General features: G+C 46.9%; 1 protein-coding gene across 2 annotated transcripts in view; it reads left to right on the forward strand.

Annotated features, from left to right (window-relative positions):
- The window catches only part of LOC142582520 (synaptic vesicle glycoprotein 2C-like), a 237684-nt gene that overhangs the window by 185280 nt on the left and 32272 nt on the right, over positions 1–20132 (forward strand). For both annotated transcript variants that reach the window (XM_075692341.1, XM_075692342.1), the window contains exons 4-6: positions 4662–5000; positions 5821–5968; positions 18334–18514. In XM_075692341.1, coding sequence (XP_075548456.1) covers positions 4839–5000; positions 5821–5968; positions 18334–18514 — 491 coding nt within the window. In that variant the 5' untranslated portion in view covers positions 4662–4838. The remainder of the gene's footprint in view (positions 1–4661; positions 5001–5820; positions 5969–18333; positions 18515–20132) is intronic.

Consider the following 20132-nt stretch of genomic DNA (forward strand, 5'->3'; position numbering starts at 1 on the left):
AGCCTCAGTTGGCTATGAAGAGGCTGCATGTAAGTAAAACTTGACAACAGCGGCTTTCTATACCCTTGCGCCCGTTAACACGGGACATAAACGCTTCAGCGCTAGAGGGCGGTTAGCAAACACCGAGTCGTGAAACACAAGGCGCGGTGCGAACGAGATCTTTCTCAGCGGCGGCCAGGAGACGCCTAAGCACAACTTTGTTTCTGCGGTACAAAGTCAGGACTTTCCCGCCCGGCATAAAGCAGCTCTACAATTTTTTCTCTCTTTTTTTCCTTTTCTTTCTTTTTTTGTTTGTGTGCGGCACGTTACCTTTGAGATTGGCGCATTTCGGTCGTCTCTGGTTGCTATGTATAACCTCGGCAGAGTATCGTAGTGCAGAAAAAAAAATTAACGTGGTTTCGGGCCATTTTAGTGCTTTACAGATACTCGCAGTGAACTTATCGAAGTGTGGGAAGATGGAATGGGAAAGGACTTGTGCCATCAAGTGCTAAACAATCGTTCCCGTAACATGAAAGCCATCCTCGGACTTGACCTTACTCAAGCCTTTGATAACATTTCCCATGCAGCTACCCTTGACCAGGTCCCCCACCTCCACCTGGGGGAGCGAGCCTACAATTACATTCGTGACTTTCTCTCCAATCGCACGGCCACCCTCTCAGAGGCCGGGGATTTACGATCAGACCAGCTTCCTCTTGGCAGCAAAGGCACCCCGCAAGGTTCAGTTATCGCTCCCATGCTATTTAACTTAGTCATGATTGTCCTTGCCCAGCAACTACAACGAGTCGACAATATCAACCATACCATCTACGCCGACGACATCACCATCTGGTAGTACCGAGGCAGTGGTGGTCAAGTGGAGTCAGCCCTCCAAACGGCGATTGACACGGCTGAAGCCTATCTCCAAGAGACCAGACTGCGCTGTTCGCCGGCTAAATCGGAGCTTCTGCTCTACAAGCCCATTCAGCGGGGTCGCCCTCCGAAACACCAATCTGATCAACGACCCTGTGACGCCATCACCCTACGCCTTCAAGATGGCAGTCTTATCCCACACGTCCCTAGTATCCGGGTCCTCGGTCTCACCATCTCTACCAACGGCTCCAACGCCTTGGCTCTCAACAAGATCTGTGCCCAATCTCAAAACACCCTACAACTTCTTAAACGTATCTCTAACCGACGAGGGGGACTCAAAGAAGGAAGCCTTCTCCGCCTCGTGCAATCCTTTGTCATATGTCACATTACCTACGTTGCTGCGTACCACAACTGGTACCGGGCTGAGCAAAACAAGCTCGACACCTTCATACGAGGGGTCTACAAGCAAGCACTTGGCCTCCCGCATTGCACCAGCACTGAACTCTTCAACCAACTGGGAGTTCCCAACAACCTTTCCGAACTCATTGAAGCCCAACAACGCTCTCAGCTTGAACGGCTCACCCTTACCGAAACGGGACGCTTTATTCTATCCACGCTTGGCTTCACCTACCATCAGCAACAGGGCCCCAAACAACCGATCGAGAACGACATCCGTAGCTGGATCTACATAGACCCTATCCCTAGAATCATGCACCCTGAATATAACAGGGCCCGGCGCCAAGCTCGGGCCGGAGCTATCATAAAAGCCCTTGCTCATGTACCTGGCCTCACATTTGTTGATGCAGCCCAATATTCCCATGGCACACGATTTGTGGCCGTCGCCACACGCGATGGAGTCCTACACCACGCCTCCAGCGTCACTACCCCCACTGCCGAGACGGCTGAAGAAGTGGCCATCGCCCTAGCCACTCTAGATCCCACCGGTCACACCATCGTGTGTGACTCTCGCTCAGCCGTCACTAACTTCAGCAAAGGCCGTATTTCTACCCAAGCTCTTCGCATCCTCTGCCAGGCACCACGCTCTAAAGACAGCATAATCTCGCTGACATGGATACCGGCCCATGCGGGCCCTGTCCACCCACACCTCCCCAACCTTAACGAGGTCACCCACTCCATTGCGCGAGGCCTAGTCAACCGCGCCGGAGTCACTGGAGATGAGTTGGACACCAGGGACAATCTGACAACTTATAACGATCTCGTTAAGGCCTTTTACCTCAGTCGCCGAAACCTTCCCCCCGCCTCACCCCAAGTTCAGCCGGGCGCAGGCTACCACCCTGCGTCTGCTACAAACACGTACCCTTCACCCGCCCGCCTCCACCTTATATTTCCAGACGTCTACACTACCCCCACCTGCCGGTGCTGTGGCATTCACCCGGCTATGCTTCCGCAAAGTTGGGGGAGTGCCCAGCACAGTACACACAGACTAACACCACGACTCTCTCGTCGAGAGAGAGAGAGAGAAAAAACTTTTATTTTTACGCCAGCGTCCGGCGCTCAACCCTCTCGTCGAGGTTGCATGAGGCTCTGCGGAGCTCCGCCCTCGACGACCAAACCTGGGCGACCCAGCACGCCCGTGAGGCGGCGGCGAAGCAAGCCCTTGACGTCCCCTCATGGGAGGCTTAGGCCCGGCCATTATAAAGTGCTGGTTGTACAATAAATGTTTATTCCTCCTCGTCCTTGAGCTATTTGATATTCGGTGAAACCTTTGAAAAAAGAAAAACAAGAGAAGAAAGAAAACACAAAGAACAGAAGACTGGACAGCATGGCTGTAATGTAAATTGGTTGACTACGATAAGGGTAAGTAAAATTAACTTGTCCTTGGACAAGTTGGTTGACATCTGGTGGAGCCATTGCAGAGCATATAAGACAAACAGAACATAAAGAAGAGAAGACTGTGCACCGCGCAGCTCCAGTGGTGTGCGATCTTTTGTTTTTGTGTTTGTTTTACTTGCGCTACAATGACGCTCCAAACATGCAGCATGCGATGGCCGCCTTTATGAAAATATCGGTGGAAATGGAAACACTGGGCTTCCCTCCAAGCAACAGCTAAGTAAACAGCGATAAGCTTGTATCTTCAGTACGTATGCCTTCTCACTGTAATGCATCTTCCGATCGACGTCAAATATAAGGTGCAATCTCGCCGGCAAGGTACGGCTTATCACGTCAGTGGAAATTCTCCGCAAGAGAACTTACTCCATCATTGTTGCGTGTCGGGCATTGTGATGTTTTGACGCCGAACATTTTCTTGGTTTTATCGATCTGTTGTTTATTCCGCTCGCATTTATGCACTGAGGCGACGCACTAGTCAGGAAAGTAAGGATAACTCAGCTGTCTGGAATTAATGGCAATTGTATTACAACCACAATGCTGTATGTTGTATTACAACTACAACATGATAACATTGGTCGCTGTAAGATGCGGGGCTGGGTAGGTACTACTGTTCGAAGAACACTCTTTGACGCCGACTTCGAGCGCTGGGTATGTACCAATATGTGTGTGCCGATTTTCAGCGAACGTCTTTGACGCCAGCTTGGATAACTATAGGTATGTGTCACTGGGAATTCTCCGCTCAATAATGGCGTAAAAAAATCCCTTAAGTTTTTCCAATGCTGATCGAAAGCAAACCTACGTCACAAGGGTTTCTCAAGGACAGCAATCCGACGCATTTGCAGGCTGCAGCACAAATGCATTGGGTATGTGCCAATTTTCAATGAATGCCTTTCATCTCAACATGTTTAGCGAGCTGCGCGAAGAATGCACTCAGTATGTGTCGCTCTTCAAAGAAACCCTCGCCTGCTTGGGTCACTGAGTATGTGCCACTGAGTGCGCGGCAAAGGAGGTGCGTTCGCAGGCACTGGTGCGCCACGCTTCTCGACTCAGACCACGCGCGGACTTCTCGGCAGCGCTACTAAATGGCGCAGCATGTATAGAAAGAAGCGCGAGACAGGAGAACGGTTGCCGCATGACGCGTTTCTCAGCGTTCGCACGCGTCCGTGTGCGGTGCATTTCGGAAGCCACTCGCAGGCTTCGCGGCGGCGACGCTAGATGGCGCCGAGTATCCTTAGGAAAGCGAGAAAGAGTATACTCGCGGACACATTTCTGTGGCATTGAAGGGAACGCTACGGAGGCGAAGCTTCTGCACGTGTGTTACCGCGCCAGGCAGTCCGCCAGCGTTTACAGTGTTTCTGTTTGCTCGGAACAGACGCTGAATCAACGCAGCTTCACGTGCGACGGTATGGGAAAAGCCGTAAAATAAGTAAACTTTTACATCAGTTTTGTGTTTTATCTTATTTGACTGTTGCTAATAAGGTGTTTATGTTTTCTCTTCCCCAGCTTAAACTAACGTGTATGAAAACATGGGACTCTTTTCAGAAGCGCTCTCACTTGTGCGCGCTTTGCCTCCGTAGCTTTCCCTTCATTGCCACAGAAAGTTTTCCGCTAGTAGTCTCACTGCCGCACATGCCTCTTACATAACTCTTTTCGACGATGGCAATATGTTGTCTCAATATAGATTCAGTTGTAACATATTACCATCGACAGTCAATGACTGTCGGCTACCTAACGAGCTGGTCGTGTTATGCACACAGCCATGGCTCAAGTGATAGTACTAATGGTTAAAGATGTTATAACGCGGACACTGCGGATGGCGACGCCGACAATGACGGCGTGGAATTGAGGAACGAGCTCAGAAAAGCTGATGCCTTAAAAAAATCCGAATGGCAATCAAATCTAGCTCTTTAAACGTGATGGTGATGATAATCACTAAATTTGTTTCTCTCCTGGTGCCGCAGCTTCGATGAGGGATTTCTGCTTTGAAACCGCTCTACAACAGTCAGCTGAGCAGAGGTCTCCTCGGAGGATCTCGTGAAGGGACAGCGCGCGGGCGTGCCGCTTGGCCCCTGTCGAAGGGGGCCGGTGCGGCGTCCCGTCCCTGCGGGGGTCAAGCCGTCGCGCTGGTTGCGGCCGCCATGAAGAGGGACGAGGACTCCGAGTCCGCGTCCCTGGTCGGTCGCGAGAACCCCGGATCATACACCGAGGATGCCAGGCCGACACCGGCCATCCGGGAGACCGACTACGTCGACACAGATGTGCCGCTCCTGTCGCAGTTCCACGAGGATGCCATTGCGCAGGTGAGCACTGTGGGGCACCTATCATCGGCTGCTCGAAGAACGAGTTAGTATCCGAGGCGCAGGAAGGCCCCACTTTTGGCGCCAGTTTTGGGGACAGTGGGTTCCAGAACACGACTGTGGCGCCTAAAAAAGACGGCGGGACCATAAACAGTCCAAGTTGAATCTTCCTACCAGCAAAACCAGGCCAGCTCTGATCGTTGGGCTTACTGAGCGCGCACACGACATATTAGGCTGACCCACGCCACGGGCAGTATTGTTTGCCCAGCAGCCGGTGAGAGGCACCCCACAGCACTTGTAGGTATCGTGCGCATCGAGGCATGCTATATATGTATACGTACAGAATTACCTCTCCGAGGTTTCACATGCTAGTGGCCCCGTCTGTGATGGATTACACTCAATTGTGCTTCTGATAACAGTGTTTCACTGGAGCTTTTAGGCATGTGTAGGCTTCCATGTACATATATATATATATATTCCGACATACTTTTGCTGGCAATACAAGCGTTACCTTTTTTAGCAAGTTATGTGTGTTGTTATTGTCGCAGCGCGTGTATACGTGATAGCCGCTGAGCTACTGTTTAATCTGAGTGCTGTTTACTCCCACTTCGAATTTACCTATTAGTTCTTGCTGTGTTTCCGGGTGTTCAAAAAATTGTTGTATTATGTAATAAGTTCAGTACGTCTCTGAACTGATAAGCATCCCATGTGAACAGACTCTTTAGCGTCCAGCTTATGTAAACAGAAATAGGTGGCACAATGATTTTAATGGAATCTCTCAAGATTACGAAGAAATCAAATTGTACACCTGCTTCACTCACAGGCTGGTGAAGGCCTGTTCCAATGGCTGGTGTTCTTGGTCTGTGGACTGGCGCTGGCCGCGGACTCCATCGAGATAATGGTCATCGCATACGTGCTCCCGTCGGCCGAACGCGAGCTCTGCATGGACGACGCACGTAAAGGATGGCTCGGTAAACGTCATCTCTGACTACGTGACACTTTTAGTGGCATCACAGAGGGAGAGAGAGAGGGAGATAAAACATCTTTATTGAAAAGCCCCCTGCTGGATTCGAAAAAGAAACAGAGGGGCCAGTAGGCTAGTCTAGTAAAGTTCCCTTTTCCGTCAGATGCAGGCCAGGCCTCGAACCGTAGCGGCGTCCTCCGCCAGCTGGACAACACGCAGCTGATCTTCTGGGCATTCGCTGAGCAGTATAGCCTTCCACTGTTCAGCGGTTTTTATTTTAGCATTGTTCTTTATGCTGTGTTTGATATTTGGAGTTAATGGGCATGCCCATATAATGCGATGAAGGTCTGTACGTGGTAAATTGCATGTCTTACTGTGATGAGCATACTTCTAGGTGCATTCGGTGCATGCATAGTGGTGTAGGAAAAGTGCTTGTTTGCAGAAGTCTCCATAGGGTTTCGTGATGTTTGTTTAATGATTTGTCAGGAGCAGGGATTTCTCCGTGAGTAGTCATTCGATCTCCCATTTGCTCGTACGGGGAAACTTCTTTCTTGATCTGGTTCTGGTTCCGGGGGGCGTAGTTTTATTTGGGTCTCTTCAGGGATTTGTTGTCGGAGAGAGATGGGTGGCGCAAGTGACTCTCCCTGTTGATACTTTGCTCGGACAACGTCGTGGGCAACGTTGTTCCCAATTACCTCTGCATGACCTGCAGCATCACAGGATCGCACAAGAACGGCGCTCAGTGTATGAACTGTTGCAGCTTTTCAAGACTACATCTGCACAATTTCTCTGCACGATCGTTTAGATGTGCTTGGCGCCTCTGAGAAATGATTCAGCTTACGACAGCTTGCTTAAAATTATCAGAAGTCCCAAAAAAGAATAAAAAAATTTTTGCCGTCAGAACTGCCGGTGAAACACTACTGCGGCTTCGCTTGAATCGTGTTTCGTTCGATCTTCACACGTAGGAAAGCAACCTCTGATGTCAGGAAGATAATAAGAAAGCACACGCTGCAGGGCGAATGTCGGTCATGTAAACGAAAGAACGAGAAGGAAGGGGGTTAACCCAGGGGCCCGATTTTTATTAATCATATCATGAAAAGCAAACAAACAAAGGTACGAAGGAAAACATAGGGGAAATTACTTGTAATTACTAATTGAATTAATGAAATGATAAATTAATGGCTATAAAAGTGGATGAAAAAACAACTTGCCGCAGGTGGGGAACGAACCGGCGTCTTCGCATTACGCGTGCGATGTTCTAACCAATTGAGCTATCGCAGCGCGGTTACACCATCCACTTTCTTGGGTATTTATGTGTTACTACTAGAACTAACCTTTGGAGTGCTAGCCAGCACCACCACTCACAATACTTGCCGGCGGGTGTGGAACATCCTTTCTGCCGCAGGCGTCACGAGTACGGGATCTTTCTGAGCGAAGGCAACTGGTCAATAAACCCGCACATGCTACCTGAAGGCATCAATGTTGGCGGATTCGAGACCCTCGTTATGCAAGAACGAGAAGAACGAGTTAACCGTGGGGCCCGGTTCTTATTAGTCATATCATGAGACGTCAACAAACAAAAACACGAAGGACACGTGTCTTTGTTTCTTGGCTTCTCATGATATGTAAACAAAAGACTACATCTGTAAGTAAGCAGAAGTAAGCACGTCACTTGTACTTCTATCACGCGCCTCTCTCTCTCCTGGCTTGGATCGCAAGCTTGTAACACACCGGTCATCTTTGAGTTTCGGGTGACGAAGCTTCCGAAAAGTATTTCGTAGTTCAATTTATCTTTAAATCGAAGCCAGCTAACTGAACCCGAGGGTTAATGAGCCATTTCGGCGCTAAGTTCCTGTCCTCTTGTGTAGACCAGAAAGGAGTTGGCCCCTTTACGCGAACTTTCTTCACTGACTTTTCTGCTTTTGTTTTGTAAAGTAAAGACATCAGCTGAGCTGATGTCTTTACTGGTGCTTCGAATTCTCTAAGCACCACAAAAAAAAGGAAGCAAAATAAGCACCAGCATCAGCAGCAGCTCAAAGGAGAGCTCTTCGGACCCGAGCCCTGCCGTTACATAAATCTGCCCGAGCCCAGGAGACATTTCAAGCCACACACAAGCCTTCAGCGCTCGTCTAGCGTAAGCCTCCCCTCTTTCCTTCTCGTTCCCTTTTTTCACGACCTCTACTCACAAGTTCGCCTTCCCAAACGATCAGCCAGGGTCTGAAAGCAGCCCAGGACGAAACGAGAGATACCCGTCTTCACTGCTTTTGTATCTATACTATCGCTTTTCATACGGTTACCTTTAGTTTCGTTTGCTAATTTTCCTTTGAACGGACACTTCCGCATCCACCTCCGTTCGAATTTTCTTTATTTTTTCTGTGTTTCCTGCTCTTCGTATCACTTCTTTGGTGCGCACGAGAGGCCCACGTAGGCGTGCGCCATCTTTTGCACCCTGAGCAGGCGTGATTTACGCGTGAGCGCACCACCGATCACCAGTTTTATATCTGTGATCAGTGGACCGGCCTTTCATATTTCCCGCTCAAAACGAAGTCACCCCCCCCCCCTTCCCCGCCTCAAGCCTTTACTTTCGCACACAAACGTACAGACATAGCTCTTCTTACTTGCTTGTTACTTTTCTTTTCCTATGATCCGTCGTTCTCCGGCACTTCCTTGATGGATACGACGAGGTTAACCGTACCGCTGATTACAGCTGCGCCAGTATGATCCCCTGGGAGGCTTCTGGCGAAATGGAAGTGGAAATGGGGAGGAGGAGGGAGGGGGAAGGGGGAGTCACGCGAGCCATAATTATACCGGACGGTCGGCTGGCCGCTCTGCACGCAGCAGCAGCAGCACAGGCTGGAATAAGCTCTTCACTCATTTCTTACCTTCAGCACCAAAGGACAGTACCGACTCTGCCATCGCTCTCAGGCCTTCTAGTCAACGGGAAACTCCTTCCCCAATTGAACCGCTGCTCCGCTATTGCATGTATCCCGTGGATCTGACTGCTTTCGCTGCCCTAGTTGCTCCCCGCTTTTTTTTCTGTTCTTATTTCCCCCGAGTTCGAGTCGCGCGCACTCCTCCGGCTTCATGGTCTCGAACGCTGCTCCGGAGATGCTCTGTTTCTTCTGCTGGTCTCGGCTCCATTTTCTATAGTCCGTTTGGTGGATCCTCCTACGTGTGCATCACATGCTCCTTTCTCTCTCGCTCTCTAACTTCTGCCTTTGCCAATGCTTCTTTGTCCTCCCTCCTCCTCCTAGCTCCATGCTTTAGCTCGGTCGGTGTACATGGGCAATGAGAATACGCTCGGAAGAATCTCATTTTCTGCTCGATGCGCATCGGATATCGTACTCTCTTTGTGTTTTTCGTATCACTCTGTCCTCGAGCTACTCATCCGACCCGAATGTCTTTCCTGCCCATTTTTATTTCTCCCCGTGCTCCACCTTGTTTCACGATGCGGCTTCATTTCTGACGATGAGTCTAGTTCTCCGGATTTAGTTTCGCTGGCGATATTATATTGGCTCGTATTGCTGCGTTCTCTCACCACCACCCCCTCTAGTTCTTTTAATTTTTTTTTTTTTGCTCTTAGTTCCTGTTCACTGCGCCGCGATCCAACTGAGAGTCCCGGATGCAGTGACTCTTCTAATCCCTGCCGAACAGACATGCCAAGGGCTTCTCGGCTTGCAGTCCTGGTCGCAGGAGGAGGCACCGGAAAGGTTTCGAGTTGTCGCGTGGAGCCAGGCCGAGCGTTCGCTATCGCTCAACTGACTTTCAGAATGTCAAAACAGTATAGTGCGGACGCGCTCGTTATTCATCATTCTCTCTCTCTCTCTTTCATTTTCCTGTACTAACCACGTCGTTTGCACGGAAAAGTCAGCACTCGAACTGCTTAGTTGAAAACGGATCGGGTGCTGCGATGTGGCAAAATGTACAGGCAAAATGGTTGCAGTTTCTTTCAAGGCGGCGAGAAGCAGGGACAGCGTTGGCTAATGCTTCTTTACTCGCAGTAAAAAAGCAATAACCTCCATGCTTTTCCCTTTTCTTCTGTCTCTCTTTAAGATTTCAGAAAACATTCGCAAAGTGGCACGCCAACACACTCCTTTGGACAGCCACGGGTCTTGTTTAAGAATTAGGAAAGTGGTGGGGGCCAGAAGGGGAAGGGCTTTGTGGGAGCAGACGTGCCACGTGACGTCACAAGGATGTCAGGAGCACCGCGTTGCAAGTTTGCTCTTCGCTTTATAGCGCCAATAAGAAGTATTTTCACTCTGATTCAATGGATAGAGAGTAAAATAAACGTGTTACGTGGCGATCCAGACTGACTTACTTCTGCTAAATGTTTCTTTGAGTAACATTCGCAATCACTGAGCAAATCGGTTGTTGGCGACGAGGGTCGCCCTCATCGACCAGGAAGCGTGTCGTCGAAAGACAGCCTGCAGAAAGAGAGCGAGAAAAAAAGAAAAACAAAAAAGAAAGCGGAAAGAATTAAGCTGACAAACCCGCGACAGCGTGCGCATAGTGTATAAGTAAGACGAAATCTTGTATTGCGTGAAAGCCTGTGTGCCGCCGGCATTAAGATACAGCAAATACTCAACATGCGACTCCTGTGTACAAAGGGGAAAGGTGGTAAGGTGATTGAATAGGGATATGGGGGAAGGGAGTTGGAGCGGGGAGGACATGCCGATGGGTGTTCAAGAGAAAACGAAATGAAGGCGCGGGTAGACATTCTTCGTTATCAAAAAGAAAAAGAAAAATTTTTTCACTCATGCGCGCTTCCCGAACAGCCTGAATAACGGCAAGTAGAGGCGCGCACCTGAGTGCGCGCCTTACTTGAAAAGTAAGCTCGACAACTCCAAGGTTATCCTTCTTGTTTCTTACATATTTACGGCCGCATGTGCGCCAAGGCTTAAGCGATTTTGCTCTCCACTGCCTACCGGTTTCACTTTCCATTATTATTTCATTTTTGCGCTTGCACTATTTCAGAAAACCCGCTCAAGCGCTCACGAAGCGGTCACGCGCGCACCCGTCGTGGGGCGCTCGGCGTAATTCCTCGAAAGCTAAAAAAAAAAGAAAAAGGACGATGCGCTTCATTCGAGCTTATAACGCGCCTGCTTCGCTCTCTGCCTCCGCGCCTGCTTAAAATCATCTCGCATCATTTCTTCCGCTTTTTTTTTTTGTTCCTGCAAGGTACTTCCGGCACAACGAATGGCACCACGGAGCTGTGCACCTTCTGTTATTGCTCACCGTTTGCACTAATCTGAGCCAAAAATCACGATATTTTTTTTTCTTCCCTAAATCGGGTACCTTCCCCAGTGCACTCGCTCTCTCGATCCGCCGATACCCTGTCTGGCGTACGGTCTGATATGTAAGTACGGGTCTGAGAGAGAGAAAGAGAGAGAACCCTTCAATGAAAGGCAGAAAGTTTAGCCGGAGTACAGACATTGCTGACATGCTACTCTGCATGGAGAAAGGAATTGGGGAGAGAAAGAGAGAAGGAGTGAAGGAGCGCAAAAAAAGGAATGAGTTTTTTAAAAAATTGGCCACTGACTTTTCTGACTCATGGGCAACAGCGTGCAATGGTAAAGACCTTCAATGTATGCACCGCCCTACAATGAGGTGACAGAATTCGCTGCGTGAAAGGTGCATGAGGGTGACAGAGTGGAAGTTTGTCAAGTTGACCAATGTTTTCTAAGTATGCGAATAAAAAGTTCATCGCACGCCTCTGTTGTGTGAGGCAGGCTAAAGGGCGAGTACAGGCCGAAGTTGAACGAAACGAAAAATTAAAAAAGAAATACATACGCAAGAACAACCCATAAAGAAATTTAGGCCTGAAGAAAGCCTGAAGCTCTCTTGCGTATGTCCTTATTTTTCTTTTTCGTTTCGTTCAACTGCTTTTATATTACTAGAGCTATGTGCAACGGTATTCTTTCTTTCTTCTGGTCAATCTTTTTTCTCTTTTTATAACTTTACGAAGCTTTTTTCAGCAAATTTTACCGCTGCGACATTGTCACGCATCAAATGTCGGGATTTTGCCTCTAGCACGATGTTTGGCTAGACTTAAGGTCACCTACTTGTAATACTAGCTTCAAAAAAACGTCAGAAAATTTCTACTGACTTAGCAAATCCTTTATCTGAGTAGGGAGGGAAAGAATGTTATATTTAAATAATATCTGGAGGGCTATTTTGGGAAAGTGGGTAATCGGAAAAGAAATTGGCTAATTGGGGCTCACTACAAAAGCTTCTTGAAATGGAAAAATTGGCATCCACCCGGCTTATAACATGAAGCTACAAAGGAAACCCATGGCCGTTTCTCATATAGAAAGCTTCGCAGTTGAATAAAAATTCGCCCTTTTTCGGGAAACCCGCAAGGTGGAGAATCGTTCATGAAAGGGAAATGTTGTCATCCACCCGATGCTAGGACGAAGCTACAAAGGGAACCCTTTGCTGTTTCCTTTGTAGCTTCGTGCAGCTTTCGCGTGGATGACAATATTTCTCTTTGATGGAACGTTGCTGTTCAAACACGTTTATCGATTAGATAGTGCAGCGGCTTCTTTTACTTATTATCATCAGAGAAGGAGACCTTTTCATTTCCATAAAATTTTATGTTCTTCTAAAATATGTGACATATCGTGTCAACGATTCATTTTGCTACTGCCCCGCAAACCTTCAGCTCTATCGAGTTTGAACTAGGCCTATACTTAAGTATGAGTGCTTAATTTGGAAAGTCGGTCGGAGGTCAGATTACACATGTACTCGATTCAACTGAGAATTCAGCAGCTGGCTTCATCCTAAATACTTTTTGTCACTAGCATATCATTAATAGAGCTAAGTCTTGGTTTACCTGAACTAGCTTCATGCCGCAAATATGTCATCGTTTGTATCGCAGTCTTCAGATGTGTTTTCCACAATTGTACTTGTTGTCACAGACCTATAATAAGTGTAGAGTACTTCTTTAGTGAACTTAAAGGCGCATTTATCGGCGCCAGTTACTGCAATTCGCAGGACAAGCAAGGCTAAAAGCACGATCGATAAACATTGAAAATCACTGAATGCAATAAAAAATCCCCAACATTCGCGAAGCTACACGCACATGTAAAAGAAAGCATTGAACGGAGTAAAAAGGCACTCACAGACACGTAGTAGTACCATACTGATGCTCTATCATTCCTAAAACAGCTGTTGGTATACTTAGGACTACCGTATTTTCATTCCAAATTGAAAAAGAAAAGAAAAAAGTTAAAAGATCAGATAGACCCGTCCGCAAACTTACTCCTTTCTGCGATGCTTCGGGTCCCAGATAACGTGATAGTATCAACGAATGAATAAATGCCGATTAAGATACTTTTGTTTATTCTCAATAATTGTACAAGAGAATTATGCGAAAGTCATAACATAATATTTGCTTCTACTGCCCTCACACCAGAGGGCAACAAGGCGCTATTGAAGCTTCTCCGCTGAAGCGACCTATAGATGAAGGACTTTGACTTTCCCGTGTTCATATATATATATATACATATATATATATATATATATATATATATATATATATATATATATATATATATATATATATATATATATATATATATATATATATATATGGAGAGAGAGAGAGAGAAATGAGATGCGAAGGGCGGGCCGGTCATCAGAAAGACGAACATCCCGTTTGTTACCCTGCAGTAGGAAAAAAGGTAAATGGAAAAATGGAGAAATGCAGGATAGGCTATGCCTATCTCTGCAATTTCTTGTATGATTGACAACTTCCGTGTGTTAACCCGCCGATACCTCCTAAAGCAGCACCCAGACCAGCGTGTTGCAAACGGCTCGTTCCCTCCCCGTGTTCCTGGTCATGGCTTGCCTCGTAGTGCTAGAGCACGGTTAGTGAAATTGAGAGTTGGCTCTGTGTTTGTGCGCGAACGCTTGTATGGTCAAGGACGTGTGGACACTCCATCTTGTACGTCCTGCGGCCCCTGTGAGACACTTAAATACCTTATATTGGAGTGCCCGACACTCGTCACACAACGTGCACTGCTAACTAAGGAATATGGACTGATTAGACTCGAGTGCACGACCCTTGACGATTGCCTTTTTCCGAGAGGGAGTGCTGTTCAACGTGACCAGGCCCATAGAGCCTTGCCAACTTTCATGCAGAAAACTGATTTGGCCCCCCGTTTATAGACATTTTTTTTTCCGTGTTCCTACTTTCTTTTGTCCGTACGGACAAAAGAAAGTGTCTTTGTCATTTCTTTATTTCGCATTTTCTTTCCTATTTCTTTGTTTCCTATCTTCTTCTCCTTTTCTCCTCTTTTCAGTCCCTCCTCCCGAAAGAGTAGGCAGGCGTTGTGCCCATCTCAGTGGCTGTTGTCAGCTCGCTCCCTCCCTGTTTCCTTTGTGTGTTTGTATGTTGTATAATAATAATAATAATAATAATAATAATAATAATAATAATAATAATAATAATAATAATAATAATAATAATAATAATAATGTGATGTCCTTTCTTTCACCACAAGTCAATGTCAAGATCAAGTTCTCCCCGTTCGCGACTTTATATGTACTTTGGTGTGAACTGAACTGTTTCAATATAAGCCGAGACTACTCATGCTTGTCAGAGGTCATGCGCAGATTCTGCATTACGCATGATGTGTTATGTAGGTGCAACATTGAATCGAGTTCTTAGTATGTAGTTTATCATTTAAGGAGATTGCGAAAGCGTTTGATTTTTTTACATTTGTGTGGTTCTCTGGTTTAGTGTTTTTGTTTGTTTTTAACTACGATTACGGTATAGCGGGCTCTTCAATTGACAAACTCCCCATACTGTTGCAGTTAATAGGCAACAAAGAAAGTACAGAAACCGCTCAAGAGTAGAATTACAGGCATATCGTGTTTACGCCGCTAGAGGAGTTAGGCACAATCTGCGCACGCCTATGCGATTTATACAGCCACGTTGAACTGAACGTTGAGGTAAAATAAAAGTCACGTTAGTCGTGATCTTTGTTTCAAAAGGTTATGCGACAAAATGTGCACTCTTGCATGTAAAAGCGATTCTGCTTGTTCACTGCCCAGAGGCCACCAAAACTATATAAAATCCTGATCACGGACTTTCATGCCCAAGTTATTGCCACCCTGCTATATCTTAAACCTAACTGTGTGAGCGCAGCATAAACAGTGCAGCCACGGTGAGTATGGCGATCAAGAAACCACCTCAAAAATAAGATAGGCTCACCAGGAGGGCTTGCTCCTTCAGATAAGCCAAATAGGCCTGTTCATTGAACAACGGCTCCTCTAATACGAGAATAACATTATGCCCCACCCTCGATCAGATTACACAAGTCAGCATAGCCAGCGCTGAAATGTGATTTGAAGTTTACGAATCAACGTTCATGGTAATTAAAGTCCGTTAACCCACTGCAGGGGCTAATAATGGCTATAACGCTATGCTGCTGAACACGAGGTCAACAGTCCGACCTCCAGTCGCAAGGTTCTACATTCCAATGGCGGCGGAATCCCAAATTCCATCGTTACTCGTGCAGAAACTTTAAATCCCATTGAATCACTCACTCACTCACTCACTCACTCACTCACTCACTCACTCACTCACTCACTCACTCACTCACTCACTCACTAACTAACTAACTAACTAACTAACTAACTAACTAACTAACTAACTAACTAACTAACTAACTAACTAACTAACTAACTAACTAACTAACTAACTAACTCACTCACTCACTCACTCACTCACTCACTCACTCACTCACTCACTCATGCACGCACAAATGAACGAACGAACACAATATCAAATCTAGCAGAATCAGCCTGTTTGGAGGACCGTGAAGCAGCCCCTTGGTGCATGTGCTGTAACCCTCCCCCCACCCCCCCCCGCCCACACACACACACACACGCAGCTTGCTTTATCGCGACGCACGGTATGAAAAAGAGTGACGTACTCCTCAGTTGAACCCCTTTCTCTCGCAAATCGCTGCCCGGTAGTTTTTACGTAAACTATGACTGCGCAGTCATTCGTACACGCTGTTGCTGCGGGAGTCGTCGTGCTCGTCCTCTGTGTGCTTTGCTTTATCAAGGAACCATGCGCAGCTATCACGTGTTTACTAATTAAACTTTCATTTCCCAGCTAAGTTTGTTCATAAGAAGCCCTTGACCATGTTCATGAGAGCACGTATCGTAAAGGAGGAGCTCAAGTTAGGCGGAAAAAATAGCGGCACCCTACGAGTGAACAAACTGGCACGCAGAACAAAAATCAGCATTGTGTGCGCAGTGCCTTCGACAAGGTCCACTGGGAAGAATATATATTTTGTCTTTATTCCACGTATCACGGTAACAAAAGAAATAAATTGTCTAGCACCGCTAAGCTTCCACCACGGCTTCCTCTCAACGTGTCTTGCTTTCTCTCAACCTCTCAATGTGTCGGTGTACCAACCAAGCGGAAATAAGTTTCATGGCTCCCTTTAATTTCGCGGACATTTGAACAAGATGAAAGGCGAGCATGGACGGCGACGCCAGAGCTAACATGACTTAATTATTGGTTTCATCTCTTCGTAAGCCACGGCTGCTATGTGTATTAAAGGTACTGACGCGACGAAAAGCTTTTGGTGCGAATATGTAAGGACTGATAACGTTGCAGAGTGCACTAAAAGGCAGAAGCTGCATGGGCGTAAAAGCAAGTTCAGCCGCTGTTTGTAAAAAGACGCCGCCTCCTCTTTTAAGCTGAGGGCGTTTTAATCAGATCGCCTTGCCTGAAATCCGCATAGACGTTTTTCGCCTGACTGCTTGCCGGAGAGTGACGCACCAGAACGAAAAATTCTATGAATACATTAAAGGGGCTGAAGACATCACGAAGCTTGCACTGGTCGCGGATGGAGTGAATTGATTGATATTCCATTTATCGTATCCAACAATTACCGAGTACTGAGAGCGCCTAATTAGCTTAATTTCTTTTTAATTGATGTAGCGGGCAGTTGGACCCGAGTGGGCCTAATGTAATTTCAATTTATGCGCAAGCTTTCTGCGTCACTTTATGTGTATTTTATGGCAGAACGCTTGAAGGTAAAGATCCCTCTGAAGCCCGCCACAGTTTATCCCCTTTCTTTTGTTATAAGGGGTAAGGGGGGGTTGAAATGCACATATTAAGCAGATAATGTTTTGCAACTTCTAGGCAGCCGTTGAGAGTTTGCAATTTGCGCCACGTCGCAGGACTCACGAGCGGCTGTTAATATAGGATGGTAATAAAGAGAAAACTACCATCAAGCTCTCAGTAAACGGCATGACATATTACGCTGCCTGCCTCGATATATTGGCATTGCTCTCGATGACTTCGCTGAAGAGGCTTCCCGGTCATGAAGGAACCCGAACATTTCCCATGCCTCTTTGCAGAACAAACGTTGCAAGGAGACTCCATTTACCGGCTCGAACCACGACGTAGGGTTAATGGTCTTCTAATTTCTCAATGGATTTCCCGCGCACACTGGGTCCTTTCTCGGAGTTACAACTGCCATCACGAATTTCCCACTCTGATGTGCCGTTGTTGCGTCGCCTTTGGCTCCGAGCTTCATTTGCAAAAGCTCAGTCATTCCCCATTGGAATTGGTGAGGCGCATGAATGTGCGACGCTGGCGGTATCGAAGAGACTCTTGATTACCTTCTGTGCCGTTGTTCTCGCCACGACACCCAGCGCCGCACTCTCCGTGCGCGATTGAAGCGACTGGACTCGAGACCGTTTTCAGAAGTGCCTTGGACCATGGCCGTGCGCGCCCACCTCGCTTAGCGGCTACGGCGTTGCGCTGCTAGGCACGAAGTCACGTGATCTAATACCGACTGTACCACGGCCGCATTTCGGTGGCGTCGAAATGCAGGAGCGCCCGTGTACAGCGTATTTGGTGCGCGTTAAAGAACTCCAGGTGGTCAAATCCGGAGTCTCCCGCTGTGGCGTGCTTCATAATGAGGTCGCAGCTATGGCACGCAAGGTCCCAAAATTAATTAACTAATTATTGGCCGTGCGCATCGCTATCGCGGAAAGCAATGAGAACATTACTGCAGTTTCTGTAGTCGACAGACAGGTCCCTGTGGCTGTCTGTAGAGTCGGTGTGCAGTATCACGTGTACGCCTTCACCCGAGCGCTTTCACGTACGCCTTTTGACTAGCACGCCCTCTCCGACTTTCTTTCTCCCTGTTTTCACCCCATTATCCCCTCCCCCAGTGCAGGGACGCAAACCAGACGTGCGCCTGATTAACCTCCCTGCATTTCCCTTCTTCTTTCTCTCTTCCAGAGTGACACAGTCGATCGATCAACCAATAAAATCGATCGATCAGTACTAAAAATTAATCAACTGAAACCAGGCATTAAATCGACTTCCCTTTGCAGGAGGCGTGTCCTTCATAGGCATGATGATCGGCGGCTTGCTGTGGGGCAATCTGGCCGACAAGATGGGCCGCCGGCGCACGTTGCTATCGGCGCTGCTTACCAACGCGTTGTTCTCGGTCATCACCACCTTTATGCCCACCTACGGACTCTTCACCGTCACCAGGCTTTGCTCGGGCATCGGGTGAGTCCCTGTACCCTTCCGAAAGCTTATTACAAGATCCAGTTTAGGGCTGTACCCCTATGGTCACTGAAAAGGGCTCTTGCAAGGATTAGGCGTCCAGATTTTTGAAGGCACGACTAAATCGTTTAAAACCTGCCGACTCCTTTCCCGTGCAAAACTAAAATGATGTCCTTCGGTTCTACAAAATGATCGGGGAAAATGTTCGTTCAATTCTGTTCGTCAAGAGAAAGCATGTGACGCAGTGATTGCATGCATGGAAGTTGAATATGGTTGCTCTTAGGACCTGTTCGTGTGTCATACTACCAAGCATAAGCGTAGCGTAAACGACACCAACAAGCCACAACAGCGACGCAGACATAACACACACGACGCTTGTGTGCGTTGTGTCTGTGTCACTGTTGTGTTTTGACATCGTTCATGGCACGCTTAAGCTCTACGGAAAATTTGAAAGAATTGGCTCTCCAAAACTGAAGTTGCTTGAAAGTGGTTTGTACACGAGACGTTCCTGACGTTCTACTTGTGGTCTATATTTGTTACGAGACTCGGAAACTCAACGGAAAATGGAGACCTGCCCAGAACAGTAGGTTGTTTTATCCCAGTGCTACTCCTCTAAGTTACCCGATCTGCTATGCGTATTGAATAGCACACTGTAAAATGAGAATTCGCTTAGCCATTTGTGTTTATAGAGTGTTTGTTTGTTTGCTTGTTTATTAATTTGTTTCTTTGTTTGTCTCTCTGTTCGCTCATTCGTTCGTTCCTTCGCATGGTATTTATCGATGTCGTATGACATTACAGAAGACAGCGGATCGTATAGCATATACAGGCACTAACCTGAACGCTTAGTTGAAGTATACACACACGCAAGAATGGGAGATATAAGAGGCTGGCATGTATTAAGGCGAAATCCTTAAGTGGTTCGTTGCAATGGCTCATACCCGAAAAAAGCAGCGTCTAGTCCAGTGATGGAAAAAATCAGTGATGCAAAAAATATCATTATCAGGAGTGGCTCATATAGCCCAGTAAGCAAGCAAATATGCAATGGCCGAATATGAACGAAGAATCGAAAGAAAGAAAGAAAGAAAGAAAGAAAGAAAGAAAGAAAGAAAGAAAGAAAGAAAGAAAGAAAGAAAGAAAGAAAGAAAGAAAGAAAGAAAGAAAGAAAGAAAGAAAGAAAGAAAGAAATGAACGAAACTTTAGGTAGAGCATTAGGTGCTCGCGTGTGTCGTTGGGGATCGAGGTCGACCTACAGCGTCATACGTTTACTTCACACTGCGGCTCGTTATGTATTGCGTGAAGTCTGGCCCCTCCGATCCTGTAACTTAACGCATTACCACGTGTGCAGCAGGCTTTCACCTTAACGGGTTACAGGAGTGCAACATCCCGCCGAATAATATTTTCACTTCCTTGTATGGTTCGGGGAATAAATGGCCCAAATAACTTACAATATAGAATCTAATATGTGCTTAATCTTGGTGATCAGCGCTATTTTATACGCACAATGGCTTAAAAAGAAAGATATCGTGCTTAAATAATAATTTGTTATCATGAATAACACGATAGAAAGCCCAATTCCCCGTGAATATGAAGTTGATAGACAATTTTTCTCATTCATACAAGT

Source organism: Dermacentor variabilis, chromosome 5 (genome assembly GCF_050947875.1).
Source record: "Dermacentor variabilis isolate Ectoservices chromosome 5, ASM5094787v1, whole genome shotgun sequence".
In the NCBI taxonomy this organism is placed as follows: Eukaryota; Metazoa; Arthropoda; class Arachnida; order Ixodida; family Ixodidae; genus Dermacentor; species Dermacentor variabilis.